The sequence below is a fragment of the Rousettus aegyptiacus genome, unplaced genomic scaffold (assembly GCF_014176215.1).
Source record: "Rousettus aegyptiacus isolate mRouAeg1 unplaced genomic scaffold, mRouAeg1.p scaffold_m13_p_6, whole genome shotgun sequence".
Classification (NCBI taxonomy): Eukaryota; Metazoa; Chordata; class Mammalia; order Chiroptera; family Pteropodidae; genus Rousettus; species Rousettus aegyptiacus.
Genome location: NW_023416309.1, coordinates 46,770,620 through 46,796,650, shown reverse-complemented (window position 1 = coordinate 46,796,650; position 26,031 = coordinate 46,770,620). Strand labels below are relative to the sequence as shown.

General features: G+C 36.2%; 3 protein-coding genes across 12 annotated transcripts in view; 1 reads left to right on the top strand and 2 right to left on the bottom strand.

Annotated features, from left to right (window-relative positions):
* Nucleotides 1-7,534, bottom strand: part of SHOC2 (SHOC2 leucine rich repeat scaffold protein) — a 65,302-nt gene extending 57,768 nt beyond the window's left edge. The window contains exons 1-2 of one of the 4 annotated variants that reach the window (XM_036223701.1): nt 6,145-6,307; nt 1,949-2,022 (exon numbers count right to left, since the gene is read on the bottom strand). The gene's annotated coding sequence lies outside the window, so the exon portion shown is untranslated. Of the gene's footprint in view, nt 1-1,948; nt 2,023-6,144; nt 6,308-6,718; nt 6,806-7,406 lie in introns of those variants that run through there. The other 3 variants (XM_016145724.2, XM_016145723.2, XM_016145725.2) reach the window with 3 other exon arrangements.
* BBIP1 (BBSome interacting protein 1) lies at nt 7,045-21,842 on the top strand. Of its 2 annotated transcripts, none has more exons than XM_016145727.2 (3): nt 7,045-7,260; nt 19,732-19,804; nt 20,512-21,842. In XM_016145727.2, the coding sequence occupies exons 2-3, from the start codon at nt 19,759-19,761 to the stop codon at nt 20,676-20,678; spliced, it is 213 nt and encodes a 70-aa protein (XP_016001213.1). In that variant the 5' UTR covers nt 7,045-7,260; nt 19,732-19,758; the 3' UTR covers nt 20,679-21,842. The 2 variants fall into 2 exon arrangements, with proteins under 2 accessions (XP_016001213.1, XP_016001214.1); XM_016145728.2 differs by lacking the exon at nt 7,045-7,260 and adding an exon at nt 7,459-7,559.
* PDCD4 (programmed cell death 4) overlaps nt 21,827-26,031 on the bottom strand; it is a 25,170-nt gene continuing 20,965 nt past the window's right edge. For all 6 annotated transcript variants that reach the window (XM_016145717.2, XM_016145716.2, XM_016145718.2 and 3 more), the window contains exons 9-12: nt 25,657-25,764; nt 25,316-25,426; nt 24,547-24,686; nt 21,827-22,570 (exon numbers count right to left, since the gene is read on the bottom strand). In XM_016145717.2, coding sequence (XP_016001203.1) covers nt 22,510-22,570; nt 24,547-24,686; nt 25,316-25,426; nt 25,657-25,764 — 420 coding nt within the window. In that variant the 3' untranslated portion in view covers nt 21,827-22,509. The remainder of the gene's footprint in view (nt 22,571-24,546; nt 24,687-25,315; nt 25,427-25,656; nt 25,765-26,031) is intronic.

Below are 26,031 nucleotides of genomic sequence, written 5' to 3'. Positions count from 1 at the left end.
TTATGTTGCCTACTATACTTCATTAAACAAATCTTTCCAATAACAAGAGCATAACACATTAAAATTTTTTAATCGTATCATTTTAGATGCAAACCTTTCTGAAATACAATACATGGTTTTGTGTCATCTTTAACAAAATTTACTAACAGTAACTACTCTCTTCTTCAACATCTTCATTATTGCTATACTGTTCTATATATATAAAACAAATCGTGTCCCGATTCTAAATAGGTGTACCACAACATTAAGTTGCCGTAAACTGGTATTTTTAAAAAGTCTTGTGGCTGCTTTTTGTTTTCCCTCTGCTCTTATTTTCGACTCTCTTATGGCCTCTAGGAGTATCCCAGTCCTTTTTACATATGGTTACCAAACTTTTTTTAAAATTGTACATTATGAGAGAGTAAAAAACCACTGAATTAAGGTCCAAGGGGTTCTAAAGGATAAAATGTGTTTAAGAGCAAAAGCACTATGACATCTGTCTGTCTTTTTTAGTGGCCTCTTGTTTTGGAGTCCTAGACTATTAATAATAATTTTCTATTAGGGGTCTAGACATTGTATATTGGAGAAACAGTAAAGACAGACGTACTCAATGCTTGTCATGAAGCTTACAGTCTAGCAAAAACAAACAAACATTAAACACGTCATTACAAAAACGATTAGTATAAAAAGGAGTAAAGGTGCTAACGGACCTTTAAACAGGAGAATCTGAGTGATCAAAGAAAGTGATCAAGGAAAGTCTCCCAGAGAAGAGATAATGAAAGCTGAAGGGGGATCAGGAGGTTAGCTAGGTGAAGATTACATGGGGTTGTATCTAAGGCGATCATAACAGAAAGTTTTAGTTTCCTAATAAATAACCATGAAATAAATTAGATATTAGAACATTTATAAGCTAATTGATAAAATGTGAAAATTTTTTTAAAGAAATTTCTTTACTTTCTATAATGAAATAATGAAAATAACTAGAAGGATCAAAACCCCTCCTCCCCCCACCCCCTCAAAAAAAGGAAAGCAATATTGAGAATGTTTTAACATGGGAAACTATGGCACTACTGTACACTTTGTGGAGAATGGAGTTTGGGATGGCAAAGAAGGCCTCACTGTGCCCTTGAAAAAGTATTAAATTATATTGTATAAAAAATCACTTTATATTCAAGTTCAGAAAACTTTTAAATTATATAACATGCAAAGACTTCTACAGGATAAAACTGTTGATAATATAGTCTGACTTACCTAAAAAAAGAATGGCATTTTAAAATAAGTTTAGAAAGAGGTTGTTTTGAATATTCGCAGAAGAGTGAATTTTAAATGACTGTATGATAGAAAACCTATCATGAGTTCTAAGAAAATCATAAATGTTACTCTTAGAATGATGCATAAATGCTGAGAAAAATAAACATAAATTCTAAATACAATTTTGAAACACATTATCATTATCTAAGCCTGGGAATTAATTCACATCGGGCTGATATATTCTTGAATTTAACTAAAATATTAATGAAATATATACTTTGTTAAGTTTTAAAGAATAATTTGGAACAGCTCCCCAACATTAATGCAGATCTATGGGTTCAAGGTCCAAATTAAATTAGGCACACAAGAAATAACAATTTTTTGAAATAACAATTTCTAAAAATATGAGCTTTAATAAAAGCCTATGATATCACCTAAAATATTAGGTCATGCATGGAATCTAAGCTGTCGTTCACCTGCAAGTCTCCAAATGGACTTTAACATCTCTAACGTCCATGCTTTTTCTAACCTCTACCTAGCCTACTTATTCTTCAAGAGTTAGTTCAGACTCAATCTTCCAGTAAGTAATGCTCATTATACATGTAGTTTTGAGTCTTAATTCATCTGAGTTCTCCAGTGTATACTGCTATCGAAGCACTTGTCACACTAAAACAATTAACTACTGATTTGTCCAGCTCATGCAACAAAATGAACTTACTGAGAGCAGGAAACATAGCATATTTATCTCGGCATACCCGGGGTCTGGGACATACATGGCAATCAGTAGAAGGTCTGTGATAATGGATATGAGACTGTACTTAGTAAAAAAATAGTTACAGAACAAAATTTAAACATTAACATAAAGACAGTTTTGCAAAACTGAAAATCTTGAAAACAGAAAGGAGTGTTGTACAACACAAAACTGAATACTGAGAAAGCCCAAATTTAACTGAGGAAATTCATTCCAAATTCTAGACATTATCAGTGTCAAACCAGTCATTTCCACTTTATCTCCAAGGCATTAGAAAAACTAAAAGGAAAAAGTTATCTTTGTTAATTGTAAACTTAATTAAAATTGCAGAATTTATAAACGGTATTTGAGGGCAAATTAAGAGTTTAAATTGTGAGTGTTTACACTGCTGTAGACATGAGAAGACAGACATGCCAAATAATGTCCTTCAGGTTCATTTCACATAGGGACCAACTATACCCTTTAAAGGTTTCATCATGTTTTAGCTTAAAGCAATAGGTTCATCCTTCCTGATAAAAGATCCCTTCCCTTTTGTATGCACTACTTTTTGCAACCAGTTCTGATCTTTAGAGAAGCTGCAGTGAGATATATGGTGTGAAATCTAATTAGTTCTTTCAAATCTTCGTAATGGGAACTTCATACTTTCTCAAAAAGCACACATGTACCAAGATCTCAATAGCTGAAGAGCCCTTTTGTTATTAGAATATTTTTTTCAAGTGTTAGAACTTCGATTTGCTAAAAGGTTTTGAACTGGGGAAAATACCCAACAAAGAGAGAAAACACAGTTTACCTTACAATAATGTGACTACATATTTTAGAGCACAAATCAGTCTCTTAGACTTATGTGTGTTCCTCTCAACCTACACTGATTAACAATGATATTTCCGAACACTATATCAAGTTCAAGCACACCACAGGTCACCTTGTAATGTATACATTTTTCAGATTTTAAACGTGTGGACAGAAAGGTAGGAAAATAAAAAATTTTAACTACTATATGAACAGAGAAAATATTTCCAGAAAGATCTTTGATGCAGTATAAGTAGACAAAATTCAGAAGACAGGTATAACAAGATAACAAATTTCATATATACAAATATGTATATGAAAGATTTAGCCTTAAATTATAATATGCCTAATGGATAATATATAATGTATATAATGTAACAATAAACTAAACTAGCAACCAATTTAATATTTGCAGTACTCATTTCTCAAGTACCACATAAAAGTACTTCATGTATCAGTCTGCTGATAATTGCAGTCAATTTCTAACTAATCAATAACAAAATATTTATCAGTTTCCTACTAGTCTTATTGAGAAATGTCAAAGTGTTCATTTTATATCTAAGTTTCCTCTCCTAATTGATATTTTATAAACTAGTTCAAGAACACTTCTGGTAAGACCAAATTATAAACCTCAGAACTCATGAAGAACTTGTGGGTCAATTTGTTCGGTCTTTCATTGTTTTTTTGGGGGGTGGAGGGGTCTAGTTTTCTTTTGGGATTCCTTTTTGTTATAAGCATAGATTTTATGCTTTTTCATATATGAATGATACATGAATAATATAGTAAACTGAATTCTAAAGATATATTCTTTCATTTAAATTTAACCTTCAACCTCCAAAAAATATTAATCTTTGTATCTGCAGATACAGGTAAGAGCATATTTTTTAGTTAAAAAACGCAACAGGTTATTTTTATATTTAAATATCATCTTACTAAAAAAATCTGAAAATTAAATTGTTTAAAGAACACAAGTCCTACAGAAATATTAAATTACACAACAGACATTGATAATCCAACATATCTTCAAAACAAATATAACTGCAATTTAACTGCCTGGAAAATAAAGAATTCCAAATTTATTCACTCTTCCCCCACAATCCACATGGGTAAGTCAAGGCAAAAAATATACTAACAGTTATTCAGAAACCATCTTTGGGAGTATTCTACAGAGAATTCCAGTTTATGTCTCTCTGAACATGGAACAAGCCCTGTCCCAAGACACTGAAGAAACGGCAATATTTTAAAAGCATAATTATAGCAAGTCTAACAAAAGAATTTATCATTTTGTTGTTCTTTTCAAAAAGAGCAACGTTTCAAATTTTTGACTGGTTTGTAGTTCACAAGTTGTGTGTGGCTCTTGCTACAATTATCAAAACACAGCCCTGATAGACTTTCTGAATATGGTAGTTCAAAAACTAAAAAACAATCCTGCTGCAAGCTATTAAGGTATCTCTTAATATTACTCTTTAATTCATAACAATTTATAAATATAAGAGAAAAATTTAAGCACTTTAAAATTATATTAATGATGAGAAATCAGAAAACAATGCCAACCTGACGTAAATGTAGTTTCTTCAAAAACTGAAAATACACCTTGGGAAAAAGTAGTAACCTTAGAGACAGGCCAGGTCCATGTCTCGAAACTGGCATTTCAAGAATATAGTTTTAGAGGAAATCCTACTATTTGCGACAACACAGATGGGCCTTGAAGGCACTATGCTAAGTGAAATAAGTCAGACGGAGAAAGACAAATACTGTAAGATCTCACTTAGATGTGGAATCTAAACAAACAAAACCTCATAGAAAAAGAGATCAGACTTGTGGTTACCAGAGGTGGAGGTTGGGAGGTTGGGGGCAGGAATTAGAGGAAGGTGATAAAAAGATACAAACTTCCAGTCACACAATAAGTAGTAGGGGATGTAATGTACAACATGATGACTATAGCTAACACTGCTATATGATATATAGGAAAGTTGTTAGAGTAAATCCTAAGAGTTCTCATCACAAAGAGAATTTTTTTCCCTTTTTTTTTTTATTGTATCTATATGAGAAGATAGATTAACTGAACCTATTGCGGTAATTATTTAACAATATCTGTAAATTAAACTACCATACTGTGCACTTTAAACTTATATAGTGATGTATGTCCATTAATTCTCAATAACTGGAAAAAAAAAAGAAATTGTTGTACATGTTAGCTTTATATTACATTTAAGCCATCTAAAAGTTACAAACCTTACACAAAGCTTTTATTCATGTCTGTGGTCTATATTTCAAATATATGTTCATAATTAAAGTTTTACAGTGTACCTTATGTCCAAACAAGTATATAAAAAATTTATCAGATTCAGTCTAAGTTCTGCATGTAGGAAATGGTCATTTACATTCTTCATTCCTAAAATTTCTTGTCAGTGTCACACAGAAAAACGTCAACACGTGATATAGTCAAACTATAAATATAAGCTTACCGAATGTTACTAATTGTACCCAATAGCTAAATCTCTTCAAATACAAAGTAACGAACCATTTTAAAGGCTATGACATGGAAGGGTGAGGGCAGAGATTAGGACACTAATAAAATGAGGCCTTTAAAATTAAGACAATTTTTTCAGTGTTGATGCTACATTTAGATACAAAAATATCTGGTTACACGAATGTACTCTAGGATTCTGAAAAACATAACACGTATTAAGTTTTTGATACAGTAATCTAAGTTGATACTAGAAGCTGCAGACATTTAAGAAGTGTACAAAACTGCACAGGTGTGTAAGCTTAGATATAGACTGTTGATAGTTATGATGGAGGCAAATAGTATACAGTCCACATCTGCAACCCAATTTTGCTTCAGCATCCCCAGAGACTTAGAAAACATTTCTTTGGGTAGGTTGCAAAACGTCGCTTCCTCTTTTATTCTCATCACCCCCATTATGCTACAAAGCAACAGACAAGAAAATCGAATCAGCAACTGTAAGGGCTGAAAGCTTAAAAACACACAAAAGCATCTTCTTTCCAGCTCCCAAATCGGTATTCATTTCACCTGTTTGTAAATCCATACTAACACAGTAACACAAACCCTCTGATTTCCAGCGAGAAGGGCAATTAGTGGTCTGGAGTCATTATTCTTTTACCTAGGCAAGGGGCGGGGGAGGAGGATGGTACAAAACAATGGATACTGAGGGGCTAGAGTAAAATCGTTTTGTCCTGAAGCCTCTAGCGTAGAGCTGGGGTTGGGGGGGGGGGGGCGGGAGGTTAGAGTACTTTTCCTCTATCCCTAAAAGCTACCGCGAAATAGGATGCCATCAGGCATGTCCAACAGGGCAGTCTTGGATGTCTACAACTCGCTTCACCAGGCAACACACCCAAAACCTACTCACCACTCTTCACCGAAGGGAGAGGAGACGAGGAGAGCATGGTGGGCTTTGGGGCGAGGAAAGACCCCACCCCGTACCACGACCACTGCGCCAGGGACCCCGCTAACGATTTACACGCGCTCCCGGACGCCCACGGGTCGCCCAGCAGCCTGGGCCAGAGGGCTCAGGGAGCAAAGTGCAACAAGACCGTCCCCCCCAGACGCCCCCGGCCCTCGCCCTCGCGCCGGCTCGCCCTCGCCCAGGCGCTGTCCCGGCCGCCCGCCCGCCACCGCAGGCCTGGCCCGGGTCGCTGTCAGAGCCGGCCGGCTTGCTCCTGGAGCTCGACTCCGGGCCCCACACGAAAACGGGCGCCCAGGGCCCAGCCCTCCTGGCGACAGCACCCAGGAAAGCGGCGGCGGCGGCGGCGCCTCCCAGGGCCCCGGCCCCTCGGGCCTCGCCCCGGCCCCGCCGGCTCGCGCCTGTCAGGGCGCGCGGGGCCTCCCCCTACCGACAGCCAGCCGGACCGCTCGACGGGCAGGAAGGAAGGCAGGAAGAACCGGCCCACAGGCACCCTCCCGCCTCAGCGGTCCCTGGTTACCGTCAGGAGCCCCGACTCCGCCATCCTCCTCTCTCGCCCTCCTTCCTCCTCCTCCGGAGAGGCGACGCTGCCCAACCGCCGCCCCCCGCCCGCCCCTCCCCCACTCGCCCCGCCCAGCCCCGCCCGCCCCTCCACACACTCCGGCTCCTCCGGCCCCGCCCCACCCCTCCGGCGCAGGCCGGTCACTAGCTGGGGAAGAAAAACAGGCGGAGCCGTGGACACCGACGCTGCCCAATCAGAGCGAGGCACTGGCGCCAGTGACGCTACCCAATCAGAGTGAGCAACCCTTTTTCTTTGCTCCGCTGCTCCACGCCTTCTCCACCGCCCACTGGGTGCCGCTGGCTAGGCGGGCCATCGAGTAAGCCTCCAGGAGGGTAGAGTGACAACTCAATCGGAAATTGTCGCTGAAGCTAAGGCAGCCATAACTGATAATGGCAACGGAGTCTTCTGGCTTCCCGTCTACAGTGTGACGTAGATTGCACTACACCCAAATCGCTCCGTTGCCCTGGGCAACAGTTGAGCCGCAGGGAAGAGAAGCATCGGTAAGTAGGCCCAAAAAGGGGCCAGGGGTGACCAGACATCCCATGTTTAACAAGTTATTTAATAGTCGGGACTACCTGCCTGGGTTAGGGGAGAGGAGGAAGCAGATTTCCTGGCCCTTAGTGTGCTGGGACGTCTGGTCACTTACCTAGGTGGACAAGAGTTTAGGGCTCCGAAAATCCCTGTCCTGCCCGGAAGTTGCATTTGGCACTTCTGAATGGGGTCACGGCGGAAGGGTAGGAATAGCCTGAGCCCCCCGCTCCCCAGGGAGTGCACATTCCCACTGGAGTCGCGAAGTAAGGTAAGTGTCTCTTGGCCTTGACCCGTGGTGCAGGCCTGGGTCGGACGGCCCCTGAGAGACAGCGCTGAGGAGGCGAGCGGGGCTCAGAGCTGCTTCCGCTGGAAGAAGGTTTTCTTTCCGGGCCGGCCAGGCAGTGGCCCGCCGGCGGCCCGCCCTCCTTCCGCCCCTCTGAGGCTGCCTGTTGGGGCGAGGACGCTCGATTGGCTCCTCCTTTCCCAGCTGCAGCCAGACGGTTCAGGAGGGGCTTGGGTGCGGTCCGCCGGGCGGGGGCCCTAACTCGGGCAAGGAGCTCCTGACCACGCCTCCGCAAGTTCCGATTAAGTACTTTCACCCCCTGACCTTCGGAGGAGAGAGAATTCCAGAGCTTAAGGAAATCATTTTCCATTCCCAGCTATAAAGGAAAAGGATGGTCCCCCATCACCGCAGCAACACCTCTTAATTCCCTGCCTCATGTTTTCACATTGTGAATTTTCTCCCTTTTCATTCTCTCTCCTCTTCTGGGGGGTTTGTAAGCATACTTGCAGTTCTAGATAAAGGTAGACTGTCCGAATCCTGAAAGTCTACGATTTATTAAACAATTTAATGCTTGTGAATATTCCTTAAAATATAGTATTACATATGGCTCTTTACAAGACCTGTCACACATTAACTCATGTAGTTCCTTCTGTAGGCTTCACTCAAAACCTGTCAGTGGGATGCCTAAAGCTGTGGGAGACGGGCGGGGGTGGGGGGGAGGCAGAGAGAGACCAGGAGAACTTTAAGGTAAATTGAAAATTGTTTACACACAGCCAAACAACAACAAGGGTGCAAGCCAACCTTTTTAATTTCTACTTCCTTAGCAGTCATACTCCAACCAAAATGAACTACTCTTTTTTCTTCCAAAGTTAATCACTGAAGCACCAACCTTTCGTGATTCTGTATCCATGTCTTCCTTGTTCTTGGAGATGTGGATCCAGATTCTCCCCAGCAGGAAGTAATTTCCCCTCTGCTTACCTAGCACTTTTTGTACCTTATATGACAGCCACTATTATAACAGCTGCTTATGTTCTTAGCTTCACCATGTTTATGCCTAAATAGAAATGGTTTGTATCAGATTAATCTGCCTATCATTTACCCTGCACATGGTATTATTTTGTTACTTACTGAAAGACTGAATTTTGAGTTGTCTCCTGGATGCCCAAGACATTGCCAGCAGTCTTATGAAACTTAAGGTTTATCAGAAACTCAGCGTAGTCCCTACTACTCAGTCTTTTCTTTGGCTTCCCCTTTGAAGACTTTCCAATATGGTATTTCCTCCAATTTTTTTATTTAAAAAATATTCATACATTAAAAAGTTAAAATAATACAATAAACATTCGCATGCCCTTCACCTAAATCTAAGTTGTTAACATTTTGCCGTATTTCGTCCTTCTCACACACTTTTTCATTGTCATTGAACCACCTGAAAATAGGTTGCAGACACCTATTGTTATAGGCAGACACCCCTAAAATTTCGAACATGTATCTCCTAAGAATTATAAAGTTCTCCTGGAAAACACAATATCATCACAACTAAGGAAATTAATAATTCTGTAATATTTAAAATCTAGTATGTGCATTTTTCCATTTGACCCAAGAATATCTTTTATAGCTTCTCCTCCCCCACTCCCCTTGCAAAAATCATCAGGATCCAGTAAAGTTTTATATATTCTATGTGGGTATTGTAACTCTTTAGCCTTAATCTGGAACAGTGCCCCCACCCCAATCCTTTTTTTTTTTTTTTTTTTTTTTTCACTTTGACATTGGCATTTTGAAGTATTCAGGCCAGGTCTTTGCCACCTTTTTTATTTTCTGAATTCAGAAGTTGGTCTAGAGGCTTGTTTAACATTTTTTTGCAAGAATAATTCAAAGTATTCATACTTTTCCAATCATGATTAAGCCTTCTCAGATGCCAACTACATCTATCCATGCTATGAGTAGTTAGTTGAATCCGTCTCACTTCTCAGCACATGTATCTTTCTGTGGTGTCCTACAAATAAGAGTTTAGCATATAATCCGCCTGTCTGTGTAGAGTATGTGTTATTACCCTGGACTGGCGACATAGACTGCCTACCTTTTAATAAAATGTTACTGCTGCTTTTCCTACACTTGGAGCTGATGCAATGTAATCTGCAGCAAAGTGTACTGATGTCAGCATAGTTTCATGAGTTTCAACTCATGGTGCCCTAAGGACTGTTAATGAAAGATGTGTGGGCCCTGCAATTCATATACAGATGAATCTTGATGTTATCAAAGAAGATACCAAGAAAACTGCTGGCCATCTGGCCACACTCCAATTTAGGCAATGTTATTTTTCTCCCTGAAATTCTCTTGCAAGTCCTAATTGGTCCTGGTGTTCTTATGATAGCTGTTAGGTAACATTCATCAGAGCCTATTAAAAATTGCAAAATCAAGATTATACTTAACACTTAATACATTATGAACAGAATTTACTTTATAATCACAAAGGAAAAACCCTAAAACTGCCAAGCTCATGTACTCTTCCTATCCTAAACTTATATTTGAAAGATAAGTGAAAGGAAGAAAATGCTCTGGGAGGGCAGAAACTTAGATTGGTATAGATTGTTTTTAGCCATCATTACTGAAAGTTAAGTAAAGCATTCCATCAGTCACTTCTTTTGTGTAGAAGGAAATGTGCTCATGTGAGACTGAAACAATTTTATGTTGACTTCAGATTCAAGTAAGGCAAAATAATATACCACTTAAGACCAGATTTTAGAATCAGAGCTGAATTTTAAAAACAGGGCCATTTACTAGCTGGTGACTTTGGACAGTTTACTCATTCTATTTATCATCTATTAAATGGAGCCATAAAACCATTTGATTGTTGAAGAGACTGAATCAAATATGTATAAAGTGCTTTAGCTTGGTGTATTGCACATGGTATGTAGTCAGTGTATAGTAGTTATTAATAACTTCTAAAACAGTCCAATTTGAGCACACAGTAGGCATTAAATATTTGTTGAGTAAGTAAATGAATCTAAGACAACGATTCTTCAAGTTTAATATGAAGAACGTAATTAAAAATTAAAGATTCTGATTCAGAGGTCTGGGGAAACTTCCAGAAAAATTTATATTTTAAATAACTGTCCAGAGGATTTTGGTGCAGGTGATCTGAGGATCAGGCTTTAAGAAACACTGTGGAAAGTAACATTTCTTTCCCTTTCCTTGCATACTGTTAAGATAGCTATATATCTCATGCTGAGAATGTAAAAAGGTCTTCAAATACTTTTTAAAGGTTAATGGCTAACATTTTTAGGACCACTTTCTAGTATTGAATTTTAAAATAGCAAAAATTATTAGAAAGAGGCATTCTGCATGAGTAGGATGTGTCATTTAAAACTTAATAGTAGTTTCTGCTACTTAAGTATACCAAAACCAATGGCATCATCCAGGTTCACCCAAGAACAGTTCCTGTTCTTAGGCCTAGGCACATTCCAGAAGCTAGACACCACACATTTTATTCACATGAGTCTGGATTAATTAGCCAAATTGAACATGTTGTAACATTTTTCTACTAGCAGATGCTAGATAGCAAACAGAATAGAATCTACTATGGTTTCCAAATACATGACACATGACGTTATTTAGCATCTCCGCATGAACATTATCAACCCAAATTAGGCACTCTGCTTAGCATGTGGGGAGCTACTTAAATGAGAGGGAGTATTATTACATTGTAAAACTGTAGCCGAAAAACTCTTTTACCTTTTTCTCATGTTAGTTTACATTCAAAAATCTAATACGCATTTTAAAATTCATCTATTAGTCAACCACAAGTCTTGGATAAAAAATAAATTTTTAAAAATATTTTTCCTACAATCTTTGCTGTACCCCCACAATCTGCAGTAGGCAGATTGAATTTATTTAAAAGGAACTAACTTATTAAATATTCACAAAAGAAAAATATCCTGTCCTGTACATAAATGAGATTGCTTCTAGTGTCTCCCTTCGTTCCGGGAGATTGTAATTTTGCTTCTTAATGCCTATCAATGATAAAATAGAACTGTCTGACATGTAATATGTTGCATTGGCTCTGTATTTTACTGAAGTTGCAAAGTCAGGTGCCTGTTGGTAGCTGGGCAGGTAAAGGGAAACAACAGCAGTAATGAAACCTGGAGTACTCCCTGTGCTCATCTAAAAGGGGCCTCACTTCCCAGCCAAATTTTGCCATGTGGGATTAAAAGCTTGACACTGCCACATTTGTCAAGAGAAGCTGAAATTTGGACTTTATATGAAATCTCCTGGCTTTTGAACATTGGTTCAAATACTTTATAAACATTTAGCAAGCCAGCAAAACATTTAACTGGATAGAGAGCCAAGGGCTACCAATTTATGTCTGTCTCTCTCACATGAAAACATGATTTGTACTTTGGCTGAGAATCTCAAAATGCTTTAGCAATGTTTTCTTTTTGCCATATTTCAGGTTCATTTACTGGTGTAGTTAGGCAACATGTCACTTGTCACCTCCATCAGAAATACAAGATTCTTAGGTACATCAAGCTTCTATTCCCTTAGTTACAATTTTAAAGGTTTTCACTCTTTGCCACCAACTTAAAAACTTATCCATATTTTTTCAATCTTGAATTATATTATGACATAGGTTTGCTTTATTATATTTTTAAAAATATATTTAAGAATACCATTTGGCAGCAGATGCTCTTGAAAAATAAATAAAACAGGTTTTTAAAATAAAACACCTTTAAATATGTCATACTATCTTATAGGTACCTTGGTATTGATGAGGATTCAAAGGTTTTTTTAGAGTTAGGAGGTACTTAACGGGAAATTTAGAACAAGTTCTTTATTTTAGCAATATGAAAATTAAACCTGGAATAATAAGTGTCACACTACATTTCTAAGCACTTTCACATCCACCTTTCACTTAAATTTTGCAACCCAGGATAGATACTAAACATCTTTTATCAGAAAATCAAACCTCCAATTAGTTAAGAAACGCATTCAAAGTCACACAGCAGGAGAGGCAGGATACAGCCCTATACTCCATTTAAAGTATAACCATGAAGCAGATTGATTAGAAAAAGAGGAAAATAAACTCCAGTACAAGCTTGTTTTAAATCATGCATTGGATTTTACTGTCGCCGCTTATTTAAAATACTTGGACCCCTAAAGCATTTAATTTCAGACTTTAAAAATGAGGTTTTATACAATTAGGATAAGCTGTAGATAAATTAATGAAGGGATAAAAAAGAATTATGAAGAGCTAATGAGTGGTAGGCACACATGGAGGATAACTATTTTGATCCACAGAATGGCTTCTTGGGGCACCTAGCAAAATGGACTGAGGAGACTTTAGTATGACCTGGGATAGCTTTAAAAATATCCAAATCCTGTCCTGAGCATTTTTAGAAACCAAGAGTTGGCTTTAGCATGCACAGTATGTTTTCATTTTGATATTGCTGATCCATATGTATATGCCCTGAATTAAAAGGAATTAAATTTAGATTTTAGTAATCTATTCCCTTTCTCTGTCTTCCCCCTATATGACTATAGCCTACATTTTCCAAATGGCTAGATGAAAAGCTAATAGTCCTGTTCAGCTATTTAACCTATTATCTTGGTCTCATCATGTTCTCATATAAGCTAATCTGAGAGAAAAAATACAAAACTTATAAGCTTTTAAACAATTATGTATTTCTAATTAAGCTTGAGATTTGAAAGTTCCAGGGCATCTTCTTTTAAAAATAATATTAATGCTGTAAAGGAAATCCATGAACAAAAAGAAGCATTTTTTCCTGCAAAGGGATTTCTTTCAGGGTGGTATCAAACATGACAACTGGAATGGTGAATCCTCAAATTAAGGTAAGTGTAAGAAAGAAAAAACACACGTTGGTTAGAGCCATACATTAGTCTGATTGTGACACAATTCTCAAACTAAAGAGAAAAAAAAATAGTGCTTTAGTCAGTATGCTGCATTTACTTTTGTAGGATTTACTGTTTGACTCATATTTTATGTTCATCCTCCTTTGCAAAGGGGCTTCGAAACTGCCCCTTTCAAAAGAAACTGAAGATCATATGTTACTTTAATCTTCATTAGTTTCTACACACCGTACTACTCTCCTCTTACCTAACATCTTCTTGAATATGTTTCCACAATGGGGCACCAGACTAAATCCATTTGGGGTCTTCAGACCATCCCTACAGATGCAGCATAGAGAAAACCAGAGACCAGGCTTTGGAGTCAGGCAGACATGAGTTCAAATCTTGTTTTTCCACGTACCACCTATGTGATGTTGGACAAGATACCTTTTCCTAGACCTGGTTTTAGTCTGTACAATTTAATTTTATATATATGTACATATATATACACATATATACATATATACACACATATATATATATTAGGTGATGCAATGGGAGGTTGGTAAATGGGTAATTCACTTAGGGCAAAAGTTATTTTCAAAATTACTGTACAAATTCCTCAGACTATCTCTACAGTTAAAATATGATTTTGTACTAAAACTGTACTGTTATTCAAGCAAACTAAAGTTTAAGAGCCACTTTGCTAGACAGGAAAGAAGCTAAAGATTTGTGGACATTGAAACTATTCTTCCTTTAAGATAACTTTTTTAAAAATATGAGTGTAAAGGGGATGAGTAGATAATTCTGAAGTGTACCTGCTTGCCTGTAACTATAACATGTCAATACTTATTTTTCCTAAGAATCTAATTTTATGACATTGTAATGGTACAACACAGTAAGAATCACGGAAATTCCCTGAGCTCTTACCATGTGCTAGATAGATACTGGTCTAATGGCTTTACATGAATTGTTATTTAATATACCATCTAAATTCAGTGTCATTATAAGCCTTATAGATGAAACCGAGGCTTAGAAAATTAAGTAATCTGACTCCAGAACCTTCTCAACCACTACACTATACTGTTATCTCATTTTACCACTAACCCTACCATGTACCATCTTTCCACATACTTCTCAGTTGAGATTATATACATTTCTATAGTTTATACTACTGTACCATTGACTTTCAAGGTCTTCCGTATTTTTTACTTTCCTATTGGACTCCCACACTCAGTAGGTCTGAACATAAATCATGGTCTTCACCCTTCCCTTCTAACCTGTTCCTTCTGTGTTCCCAACTTGAATACTTGCACCATCCACTCGAACACGTCAGCTTGAAATCTCAGTCATCCTTGATCATTTCCTTGTCAACCAGAGGGTGCCTGGCATAGGAGAGACTGGGGGGAATGGTGGTGGTGGTTTGAATTCAACTTCGTATATCCTTCAGTACCTCTCATATCTTCTCTTAATACCCATTATCACTCCTTTTGTTCATACTCTGATCATCTTACCTAAACAATTACAGCTTTCTTACTAATCTCCTTACCTTTTTTTTTTTTTTTGGTCTAAAATGTTTCTAAAAACTGAATCTTATGTCACACAACCACTCAGAGCCATCCAATTAGCTCCCTCCTGTCTCTAGGAGATAAAATTCAAACTCTAAGGCATGGCATTCAAGGCTGAGAGCAGGAACTGGCCTCCACCTAGGTAGTTCCACCACAGTATATACACTGTATTCATGGCCATTCCCTCAGGCTTTTTTATTTTTCAATGCTTCTTTCTTTGAGTGTATTTTCCCCTTTGTCTATAGCACCCTTCCCTTAATATATCTTGGTAGTAAACCCCCATTCTTCCTTCTGGGACTGGTTCTAATTTTAATAATTCTTCAGAGACCAGCCAGTCACCTATCCTGAACCAAGTCATTCATGGTTTTGGTTTCTTAAGGCACAACAGTTATACTTTTCTTAAAGTTGTATTAAATTGTAACTATTTATTTATGTCTCTATCCCCACCTCACCTCCCCCAAATTCTTCAAGAAGAGAAAGTGGTTCTTATCCACTGTATCTCCCTCATTTAGCTGTGGCTGGCAGGTTGGACTCTTTGTTTGTTGAAAGAAAAATTATGGTTACATAGGTACATATAATCCCAAATTCCTCTTCTTATATTACATTTACTGTCCACTCTGAAAAATTCCTTTGTCACTAAAAATGCATCTTTTTTCTACTCCAGCCTTTACTGTCCAGCGTTTACATCCAAAATGCTATCCTTATTAATAGATATATAGCCATTAACTTTATGTTCAATATTAATGTATAATTTGTTTTGACCAATTTTTCACTAATTGTAATAACTCAATCCAGAATATTTAAAATTATTTCACTTAAATTTGTAACTTTTTGCCGCAGAGTAGTAGAATGATCACTAAAATATGTTCAAGCATGAAAATATATTACCTTAAAGTAAAATTAAGTAGAATGGAAATAGAAGACTAGGGAGAAAAAAAATGTAAATTGTCTGACTAAAAAATACATTTTTTAAATTAACGGATGTTAGCTATCAAATTGCTATGGTATTTAGATTATATTGGATATACTTTTAGACAGACTGATATGTTATTTTTAAACATGCTGGAAATTATATCCTTTATAACTTGAAACATAACCAGTTTACATGTCACTTTAAAAATGTGTAAAGGGGTACCTAGTTTTTCTACCTAGGTTTTCAAAATCTCTGGGGGGTTGTGCAAGCATAAAATTTGAGGACCTCTGATATTCTCAAGGTTCAGAAGCATGCTTTGTGCTCTTGTCCAGTCCTACACCCAAAATTTAGTTTTATTACTGAACTAAATCCTTCTAGAGATTTTTAACGTGTCCAAGTTATAAGATTAACTTATGTTATCAGAGTATGTATGACTGGTTTATAGTAATCCTTCCTAGACTTATACCTCTTTTAAGTCTCACTCCGAAAGCTTAGTAAAATATTTCATGACAAAAAATTTGGTTTCCTTCCAAGTTCTTCTGGATTAATATTGGACATCTAGCTCAAGTGGCTATGACAGATTTGCTTACTTAGTCATGACTTTGAAATGCACCATCTATCTAAAACCATTATCTCTAGGAGAAATTACAAACTAAAACTATGGGAGTAAAGGAAGCAATAGATTATTTTCCAATTACCTAGACCAAGAGTTTCAAAAAATGATTAATGAACACTCATTCTCTAAGCAATAAAAGTTTGAGTTCTATTAGTGTAATTTTATTTCTGCAGTTTAACGTGTTTCTCTTAAAATGCCTTGACAATCTGTATCATTTTAAAATCTGGCACAGTATTCCACTGTATGGCTGTTCAATAATTTAATTTTTGACATATTGTTGAACATTTAGATTTGCCCATTTATGAACATTTTGCTGTTCAATGAAATGCTTTAGTGAATATTCTTATTATCTTTAGACATTCATGCTTTCTGTCTTTAGGGCTCATTACTAAAAGTAGAATGTTTGCATCAGAAAAAATACGCAGTTTTAGTAAATACTATAAAATATTAATAGCTATTATAAAATGTCCATCTAAAAGAGCTGTACCAACAAACCCATCCACCAACAAGAGTATCCATTTTCCTGTACCTTCCATAACCATAGATATCATCAGGCTTTTGACTTTTGTTTTGTAATTTTAAGACATAACACACACCAAAATGAGATTACAATGATTTTTACCTTCGTAATGAGACCATGATTTTCCTATTTATATTGCAATACCCACCACCATCTCCAGCACTCCTAAATCCCCTTATTTTATTTTCTGCAGCACTTACTACCTTCTAGCATTTTATTATTTTTTCCACTTAGAGTGTATGCTTCAAAAAGGCAAAATTTGTTTTTTGTCTGCTTTGTTCACAAATGAACAGTGAGTGCCTGGCACATGGTAGACACATATTTATTGAACTGAATGATACAGCAGTTGTATGATAAATGAATTTTGGCCATAACTGGTATGTTGCTTCTTTGGCCCACCTGTCCCCAGTGTTACACACCTTACCAATAAGAAAGTATCCTTAGAAGGAGCCACAACTCTTTAGAGCAGTGGTTCCTTAACCTTTCTGGCACCAGGGACCGGTGCTATAAGAACCTAAGTTTCACTCGCTCTCCTGCCTCTCACCTCATGCTGTACGGCCTGGTACCTACAACACGCCACAGACCAGTACTCGTCTGCGGCCTGGGATTGGGGACTCCTGCTAGACCATGTTACACCAGACAAAACATCCATGTCTGGCTACTAGCAGGCCACCTGGGGAAGGAAATAAATGCCCCTTTCTACTCTGGAATACCTGGGCAGTTAATTATCAAGACAATATACCCTTGTCAGTGCAACCATCCAACCACCACCGTGCTTATTTTAGCCTTTCCCTTCCTGTTTCTCTCCAGACAGTTCCTGGGTGGGGGGATAGGAACAAGAACCAACCCTACTAAAGCAGACACTCCACCCAGGCATGTGATGGCCCTAATCTTCCCTACGCCAGGCCCAACCCACTCCTTACCAGGCCTTTGGCCCCCCACGCCCTTTCCAGTAACAATGGCAGCTTAGTCAAACAGAAAACTAAGGTTTGGTACTGCACCAAGTTTCATTGTTTTCCTCAGTCCAGATGCTGGATGTGAAAGATGTATAGACCAGAGAAGCAAAAGGATAGTGATTGAATTCTGGGTAGCTGGCATAGCTAGTCTGTAAAACATCTGAGTTAAGTGTATGTTCACCCACAATTTTAGCACTTTGGTGATAAAAAATGTAACATAAAAATGCTTAGTTATTGTGTTTCCTTCACATTTATCAACATCTATAATGCATATCCTCTTTTTCAATAGCATATGTCAGATTAGGCCCAAATAAAGGTCTAATGAATATTTTCATTATGGTATCTTTAATGGAGAGACTTTGTGTTATTATACTCAAGCTAATCAGGAATCTGCAATGTTATTAGCTTTCAACATAAAATAGGGGAAGGGAAGAATGAAGAAATGATCACTAGGTACCACTGGCAGGCCTAAGTAACGAGAGAATGTGGCAGGTGGTGCTGTATATTCTAAGGAAATTGCTTATATTGCATTTATCTCAGATTCCAGTTAGTGATAGACACAGCAGCTTAGGGGTAAATTCTGATGACAAAGTTCTGTAAGCTAATAGAGGTTCAAGACCTTTACATGTTCTGAAAGGAATTTGAATAAGAGGAAGGGGCTTGGTGAAGAGTAGGAAGCTTTTAGGAATGTCAAAGTAGTAGTGGAGTGGGAATAACTAAGACTAGAAGCAGCTTCACTTGATTACAACTCATTTGCAGTGGGTGGTAAAGGTAGGCACCAAGCCAGCATCACCACTTTATAAATAATAAATCTTCTGTGGTGGGGATGTTGTGAAAGACACACGGTAAGGTTACGTCAGTATGGCGAAATATCACTAATGGGTAGGACTGTTTGGAGAACATCTGTTTGGAAACGGATCACGCTACAAATTACAGTCCAGACCACCTTGAATATTATGGCACAGCACTGATGTGAGATTTAACACTGGGAACAAAAATGTCATCAGCCAGAGATGGCACATATGCTGGGATAGTAACAGAACACTTGTGAGGGTATTCGCTGGCACTTTTAATATATAGCATCTGTTAAGGAAAATAGTAAACTGAAAGCATACCTCACTTCTGTTCAAGAGCCAGTTTCACCTGTTTGTGTTACTTCATTATAACTTGCAGCTCTGCAGCCAGTAACTGATCCTTAGGGCGCTTTTGTTGTTATAGCAAAAGAGTTAAAAGTAGAAACCAGCTGTTAGCTATTGAAAGAAGTGAGAATGTTAGGAAATATTTACCTACTACCTCATCTTTCCCTAACTACCTGCCTTACACCACCACCTCCCAAATGGTCATGTTATTTACGTCACCCACCATTCAAGGGAGATGCTATCAGTGTGAACCAAGGTGGCTGCCAATAAATGCCTTTGTTTTCTTCAGCTGTTATCTACTAATTATCTTTGTCTAAAAAACAAGCCTACCAATTTTTTGATAGGATAGGGGAAATTTTACAAAATGCAGCCTTCCAATTAATACCACCACTGATTAAAGTATGTAAGACCTATGAACTCTCTCGACCTTGTTTCAATGTAAAAACCTACATGAAATTAAGGGGAAAATTACACAAGGATAGGTAGTCCTTTTTTTATAGGAATTGTGATTTTACTTCTTAAATTAATGGAAATATCTCAAGCAATGCGCTTTGGAAATTTATCTGTGAAGAATACTAATAACTGATTTTTTTATTTGAAGGAAAAAACTATATTCAACAATTCAGATATGGCAGAAATGAAGTCCATGTTCCACGAAGTTCTTCCAAAACAAGGTATTTAAATCTCAAATACTTATAGAAAATTTTAGATACCTAAAAATAAACAGGCAAGCAGTGTCACATAGTAGGCTCAATAGCTAAAAATCAGAAACTATTTTCTCTTCTGTATCTCACATTTACTCTCCATTTCTACTATGCTTCTTTTACAAGTAGGTTGTAAAGGAGTGATCCATAGCTTTTTTACCCAGTAAAAGGATGACAAAAGCATTTTTTTTTAAACCTAGAAATCCTGTTATATTCAAGATTGCAGATTATATGAAATTTTGAAATAAAAGGAGAGCATTGTAATTCACCTTAAGATCTGAAAGTAGAGAAAAAGAAACTCAAATCAAGCAACAGTAAGAAAAGCTGAAAGTTTGTTAAACATTCAGTAATCTGAATATTCATGTTAAATTAATACTATATTTTACTATATATTTAGGGACTATGTGTTTCTCCCAAATCTTTTTTCGAATTAAACATCTGACACAAAAAGTTATGTCTTGTGGTAGTTTAGAATAATAGGTAGAAAGTTCAAAACCTGTCTTTCTCATAACTACCTAGTACTAACTGCTGCTTTTATATTGAAGTAATGTTACAGGGGCTATGAGAACAATAGGTTTTCATTAACAGTAGATTAAGTTTTTAGACCTTCATTCTACCTGCAGATCCAAACCACCAAACTGGGTTATCTCAAACTAATTATTTCTTTTTAAACTTAGGGCAGTTGTCTGTGGAAGATATAACCACACTGGTGCTGTGTAAACCCAAACTTTTACCCTTAAAATCTCTGACTCTGGAAAAACTGGAGAAAATGCAGCAAGCAGCACAGGATACAATTCGCCAACAAGAAATGGCAGAAAAGGAACAGCAGCAAATAACTGAGTGATAACTTAGCACTTCTACAGAACACTCTCTACCTTTTAACAATAGCAAGAAAATTATCTGTATGCTGAAAGTAGTATATGTTAATAAAACTGATAGTATTTATGTAAACAATATAAAACTACCCAAGACTAATGAAACTTGTGAATTTAAACATTCTGGTTTGAAGATAATTTTAAAGCTCTGAACCCAAATTTTATGGGTTTTACCCAATTTGTTTGAACTGCAAATTACTGTTCATCATTCCTATTAGTTTTATCGGTAATATTCTTATGCACAAATGACTAAATGTAACTTTGATATTCAGAGACTATTTACACATTAATTAAAAACTGAACCTTAAGGTACATTCTAATCTTGCATTGTGGAATTGTTAAAACTTCTTAAACGAATTTTCTGTCATGTTTATCTTGCACGACCAACTAATCCTACCGGTAATGACAAACTATTAAAATTATTTTTTAAGAAACGCTCACCTGAGCTTTTAATTATGCTGATTTTAAGGACTTAATGAATTACTGGTTACCTTTATCATCCAGGTTATCAAACACAATTAAAATCCTAAAAATGGAAAGTTATATGGGCTTGAAAGCGCCCAGGAGGTAAATATGAACATTCAATTTGTGGTTCTAATTCTGAAAGACTACCTAAACCTGTAGTAAGTATATTCCTAAGAATACCTTTGTAAATTTTGAATATAATTCTTGGTTGGTTTGCTGCAGTCAATAATAGACAAATTAGTAAAGACCTTAAGGCCTTGCTGAGTAATTAAGGATCTTTGCAAAAGAGGTTAAAAATGTGATCATTCATTAGATAATTGTTCTTGGTAGCTCCCATTTTCTAAGTGTAAAATTTTGAGTCTTTGAAGAATAATTTTTTATAACACAAACATTATTCCATAATAAATTTAAGAATGATGAAAGGTAATATGTATTTAGAAATTTCATTAAAACTATAAAAAATCAAAAAGCAAATAAGCATGCATGCATTTCCCAAGTATAATATTAAAAGAAATTATTATTGTACTTTTGATTTAAAAGTTTGTAAGGAACAAAGTTTTAAATTTACTAGGTTTAAATATGCTCCCTTACATGATTTAAATTTTGCTGTGTGAAATGTTTTTTAAAAACCCTAAAATAAATGTACTCCCAATAAAGAATCAACACTGCTTCACATGTTTTATTTTGTCATACATTCTTCTAAAACCGGGTTCATTTTTCCAGTTTTGTAGAAAAATAGATGTTCCAGCCACCATTTACTTAACTGTCTAGTCTTTAAGACCAATCAATATGTTCCCTGGAAAGGTGAATAAGTCTCATGACTAACTCATTTTCTTAAAATTCTTTAAGACAAAGAAATATTTTTTTTTTTTTTTACTCCCAAAGCACAGTATTTCAACAGCAGCAGCCAACGTGGGGTTTTAGCAGCTTAACTTTACCCCCTAAATAAAGCTTTGTATAAACCAGTGATTTTACTACAAAAACACTGTCCTTGAAAGAAAGGAGTGGCAGTCAGACATCAATGCAAAACTTGGAATGATTAGGTCATAAACATGGCACTTATAAAAGGTAGCTTATGAGAATATTCCACTTAAGAAGTGGTTACGTTTTCTGTCCCTACTTTATACCAAAAAAAAAAAAAAAAACCAAAACAAAAAAAACAAACAAAAAACTTCCTTTAACAATTCCCCTTAAATGTAAGTCTATAAAATTTCAGAAATGCCTTGTACCCAAAACAAGTGCTTAAAAAAAAGAAAAGAAAAAAATCTGTGCTAACAACTCTTACAACTGGTATACATATTTTTATAACATCTAAGACTGCAAGAGTTCTTATATTCAGTAGCTCTCTGGTTTAAGACGACCTCCATCTCCTTCACTTACAAAACGTTTTCTGCCCCTGTAATGCAAAGAACATAAACATGAAACAGACATAAATTCTGACTATTGTCAATTTAAAAAATTAAAAATGTAGTATTTCCTAGCTTACTCATTGTTTTCAAGGATTTTGTTTAAAAAGAAATCTATGCCTATAAATCTTTTGAAAAAGACTTTCCCTGCTGCATAATCCTAGGATATAGTCAGCATATCAACTGAACTGCTAATTTGAGCAGTTTTTTAGTTGAACAAAAGCTTACTGAAATAAGTTCACTGTCCAAATGGAGTCATGTAAAAAAATTAAAATATAAATAGGGCAATCATCATTTGCTATTTTGAAATTTAAGATTTATTTTTACTATGCTATTAATATTTGAAAGCTAAACAGGGAGTCAAGTAGAAACAGCATGATTTGGAATTATGCAAACGAGAGCTATGGAACCTATCAAAATATCCATGTTTAAGTTATTTTAAAAATTATTTTTCAGATGTAGAAAAGCCATAATCTGAATATGAAAAAAATAAATCAGAATCCAATTAATTCCAGTCTATGCTTCGTTTTGAGATTCCAGCTATTTCAAACTCAAGCAGCCTTGCTCTGTACTGTAACCACACTAGCTATATGTAGTAACAACAGCCCAGGAGGAACAGGTGACCAGCAACCTAAAGCAGTAGGTGGAAAACAGCTTGGGCAGAATTGGCCCTTGCTCTCTGACCCTAGGCCAACACACACAAACATTTAAGACCACACACAAATGTGCACTGCACCCAAATAAGCAAAAGGAGAGAGAGTAGAAAGTTAAAGTTCTATGGTATACATAGAAAGTTTAGGAAACTCCTCAAATGATACTTGAGAGTAAAGCAATCTAGACAACCAGTTAGACCTCTAAACAGAGGCTGAAAAACTTTTAAAAAGCCAGTGCTGAGGTGTTGACCACTTTTCACACTGAGAACCAGCTATATTTTCGTGAACATAAAGATACAGACTATGGTATTAGGAGATCAAACTGGGGAACAAAGCAGTAACTGGCAAGAAGTCCTGCCAAAATTGGCAGTTTTTACTGATAAGTATACTTGGGACATCAGTACAGGGTGCCATCAGCAATTACAGACCTACATTTTCAAACATTTTTATCAATGCCATTAAACTGTATCTTCCACCATTCTTTTTCTTTTCTTAATGGCCCCTACTTTCTGGAGCAAAGGTGACTACCAGGAAGTATTCTTCTGAGATTTAACAAAATGCACTTAAATAGAAATATGCAAAGCTTAAGAAATTTTTTGATAAAAATTACAAAACTTAAAATGTACATAAAAAAGTTTAGCTATTATGAAACTTTTATACTGGTTACATTATAAGCTTCACTATAAGCTTTAACCACAACAAAAAAATTCATCGTACTACTAAAGAGTTAGGTCCTACACTTGATCTTAGCCAAAAGGCCAAAAAGTGAGAGATCCTAGTAGCACAAATATAATACCACCAAAAAATCTCACACACACACACACACACACACACTTTCTAGTGAGATAAGATACAATTAGCCCCAATTCTCCATTCTATGAAGGAGCAAAAGGAAGCAACAGAGAGTACAGGGATGAATGAGCCTAGATCTCTGAAGCGAGAAAAGGTCTGGATTCATTCTGGGCCTCAAGCATGTGTGACCTTAGAAAAGGTACATTACAGCTCCTTATGGCTCAATTTTCTCATCTTATTGGTGATAATATATACCATCTACACTGAAATAATATTTAAACTATTTTGAACTAGTTTCCTTAGAGTGGCTTCACAAGGTAGTCCAGTATAGACTTACAAGAGGGTAGGAAAAAACTCTGCCCTTGTTTCTCCATAAACTCAAAAAAGATGATTTTTACTCTTGAGTGCCTTCAAGGAAGATACCATTATTTTTCTGACTCAGCTGGAATAATAAAAAATAAGCTTAGCCTTCCCAAGCATCCCAGGCAGTATTTTATGTTGAGAAAGTAATAACTAAGTACCTTGAAGGACAAAGATCTCTGAGTTGTCTGGAAATTATTCCAGCCTGAAAACATTCTTCTACAAACCGCTCAAGCACAGAGTATGAATGTGGGACATCCAGATTAATGTCAGGAATTTCATTATAAATTCTCTCATAACCCTGAAACAATGAAATTATATACAGGATTGTTAGTTCATATACAATACCTAATGCCATACAATTCATCACTGTCATCAAGCTTTATTAAGGCCAAATGTTTATGTAAGACTGAAGACACACCTGAACCTTGAAAAGTACAGCTAATAGGTACATATGTTACAGAATGTTTTATTTAAAACTGTTCTCTCAAAATACCTTCAGGCACACATCAGGCTTTCCCATCTAATTCTCTATATACATTTACTACATTTTTAAAAAATAAAAGGCAACTAAGAACTTCACCAACATTTTAATAACAATGCATAAAATGTTAAACAGGAGTAAATTAAGTACTTTAAAGTGTAATTTGTTAAAAATTCATGTTTCTAGATATAAAATAGACATTATATCTTAGAAATAGAACTCTTGAGTAAGAAAACATATCACACTTCTAAAAATATAGGTTAAAAAAAGCATCGAAGTATTACTTTCCAAGAAATGGCTGCAAAAAGTTCAAACATAAACACTGCCATTAAAGCAAAACTATAGGCATGATACTACTGAACACATATAAAAAATAATTTCATTAACAATTCATTATATACTTAAGGTATAAGCCTAAAAATTGTTCAAAATAATGTTATACTTACTCTTTTCATTTGGTCTAGAGTAATGGTAGATGATTTCCAAAGGGATTTAAATAAATCCAAAATCATCTTAAATGTACTCTCTCCAGTTGCCTCCAAAACCATTACAATGGCCTAAAAATTGAATGAATTAATTTTGGTCATTAATTTATGAGACCACTCCTAAAAGAGTTATCAGATTCCTTTTCTCTAATATGTAACTATAGTCATAAAAATTTAAAAACTTTCTCCCTTAATGTTAATTTTTAAAAATAAAAACATATACATTATTAAAGAAGCATTAAGTACTATGGTACAAAAAGGAACATTTAATAATTCTCTTGGGAGTGTCAAAGTAATCTTACTTCATATACAAGCTCATGGTGAAAATGAGGTACTTCCAGTTCCTTAAGGCAATGTTCAGCTTCAGATATGTCTCCAGAGAGTAAATACTCTTTCAGCAGCATATCAATCTATTACATTTAAAAATGGAGATGTGTTAGAATTCCTGATTTTTTAAAAAACATGTGCTTTTCCTAAAGGATATACTTACCCTCATCTCATTACATGATAAAATAGTTTATATATAAACAGCTATCTAAGAACAAACTTGACATGATACTATCATAACAATTTTTCCATAATTAAAAAGTAAATCCCCAATTTTTAAATGGTTCATAATTATAAAGACAATACACTGTTCACATGCCTTAATCACTGAAATCTACGTGTAGACTTAA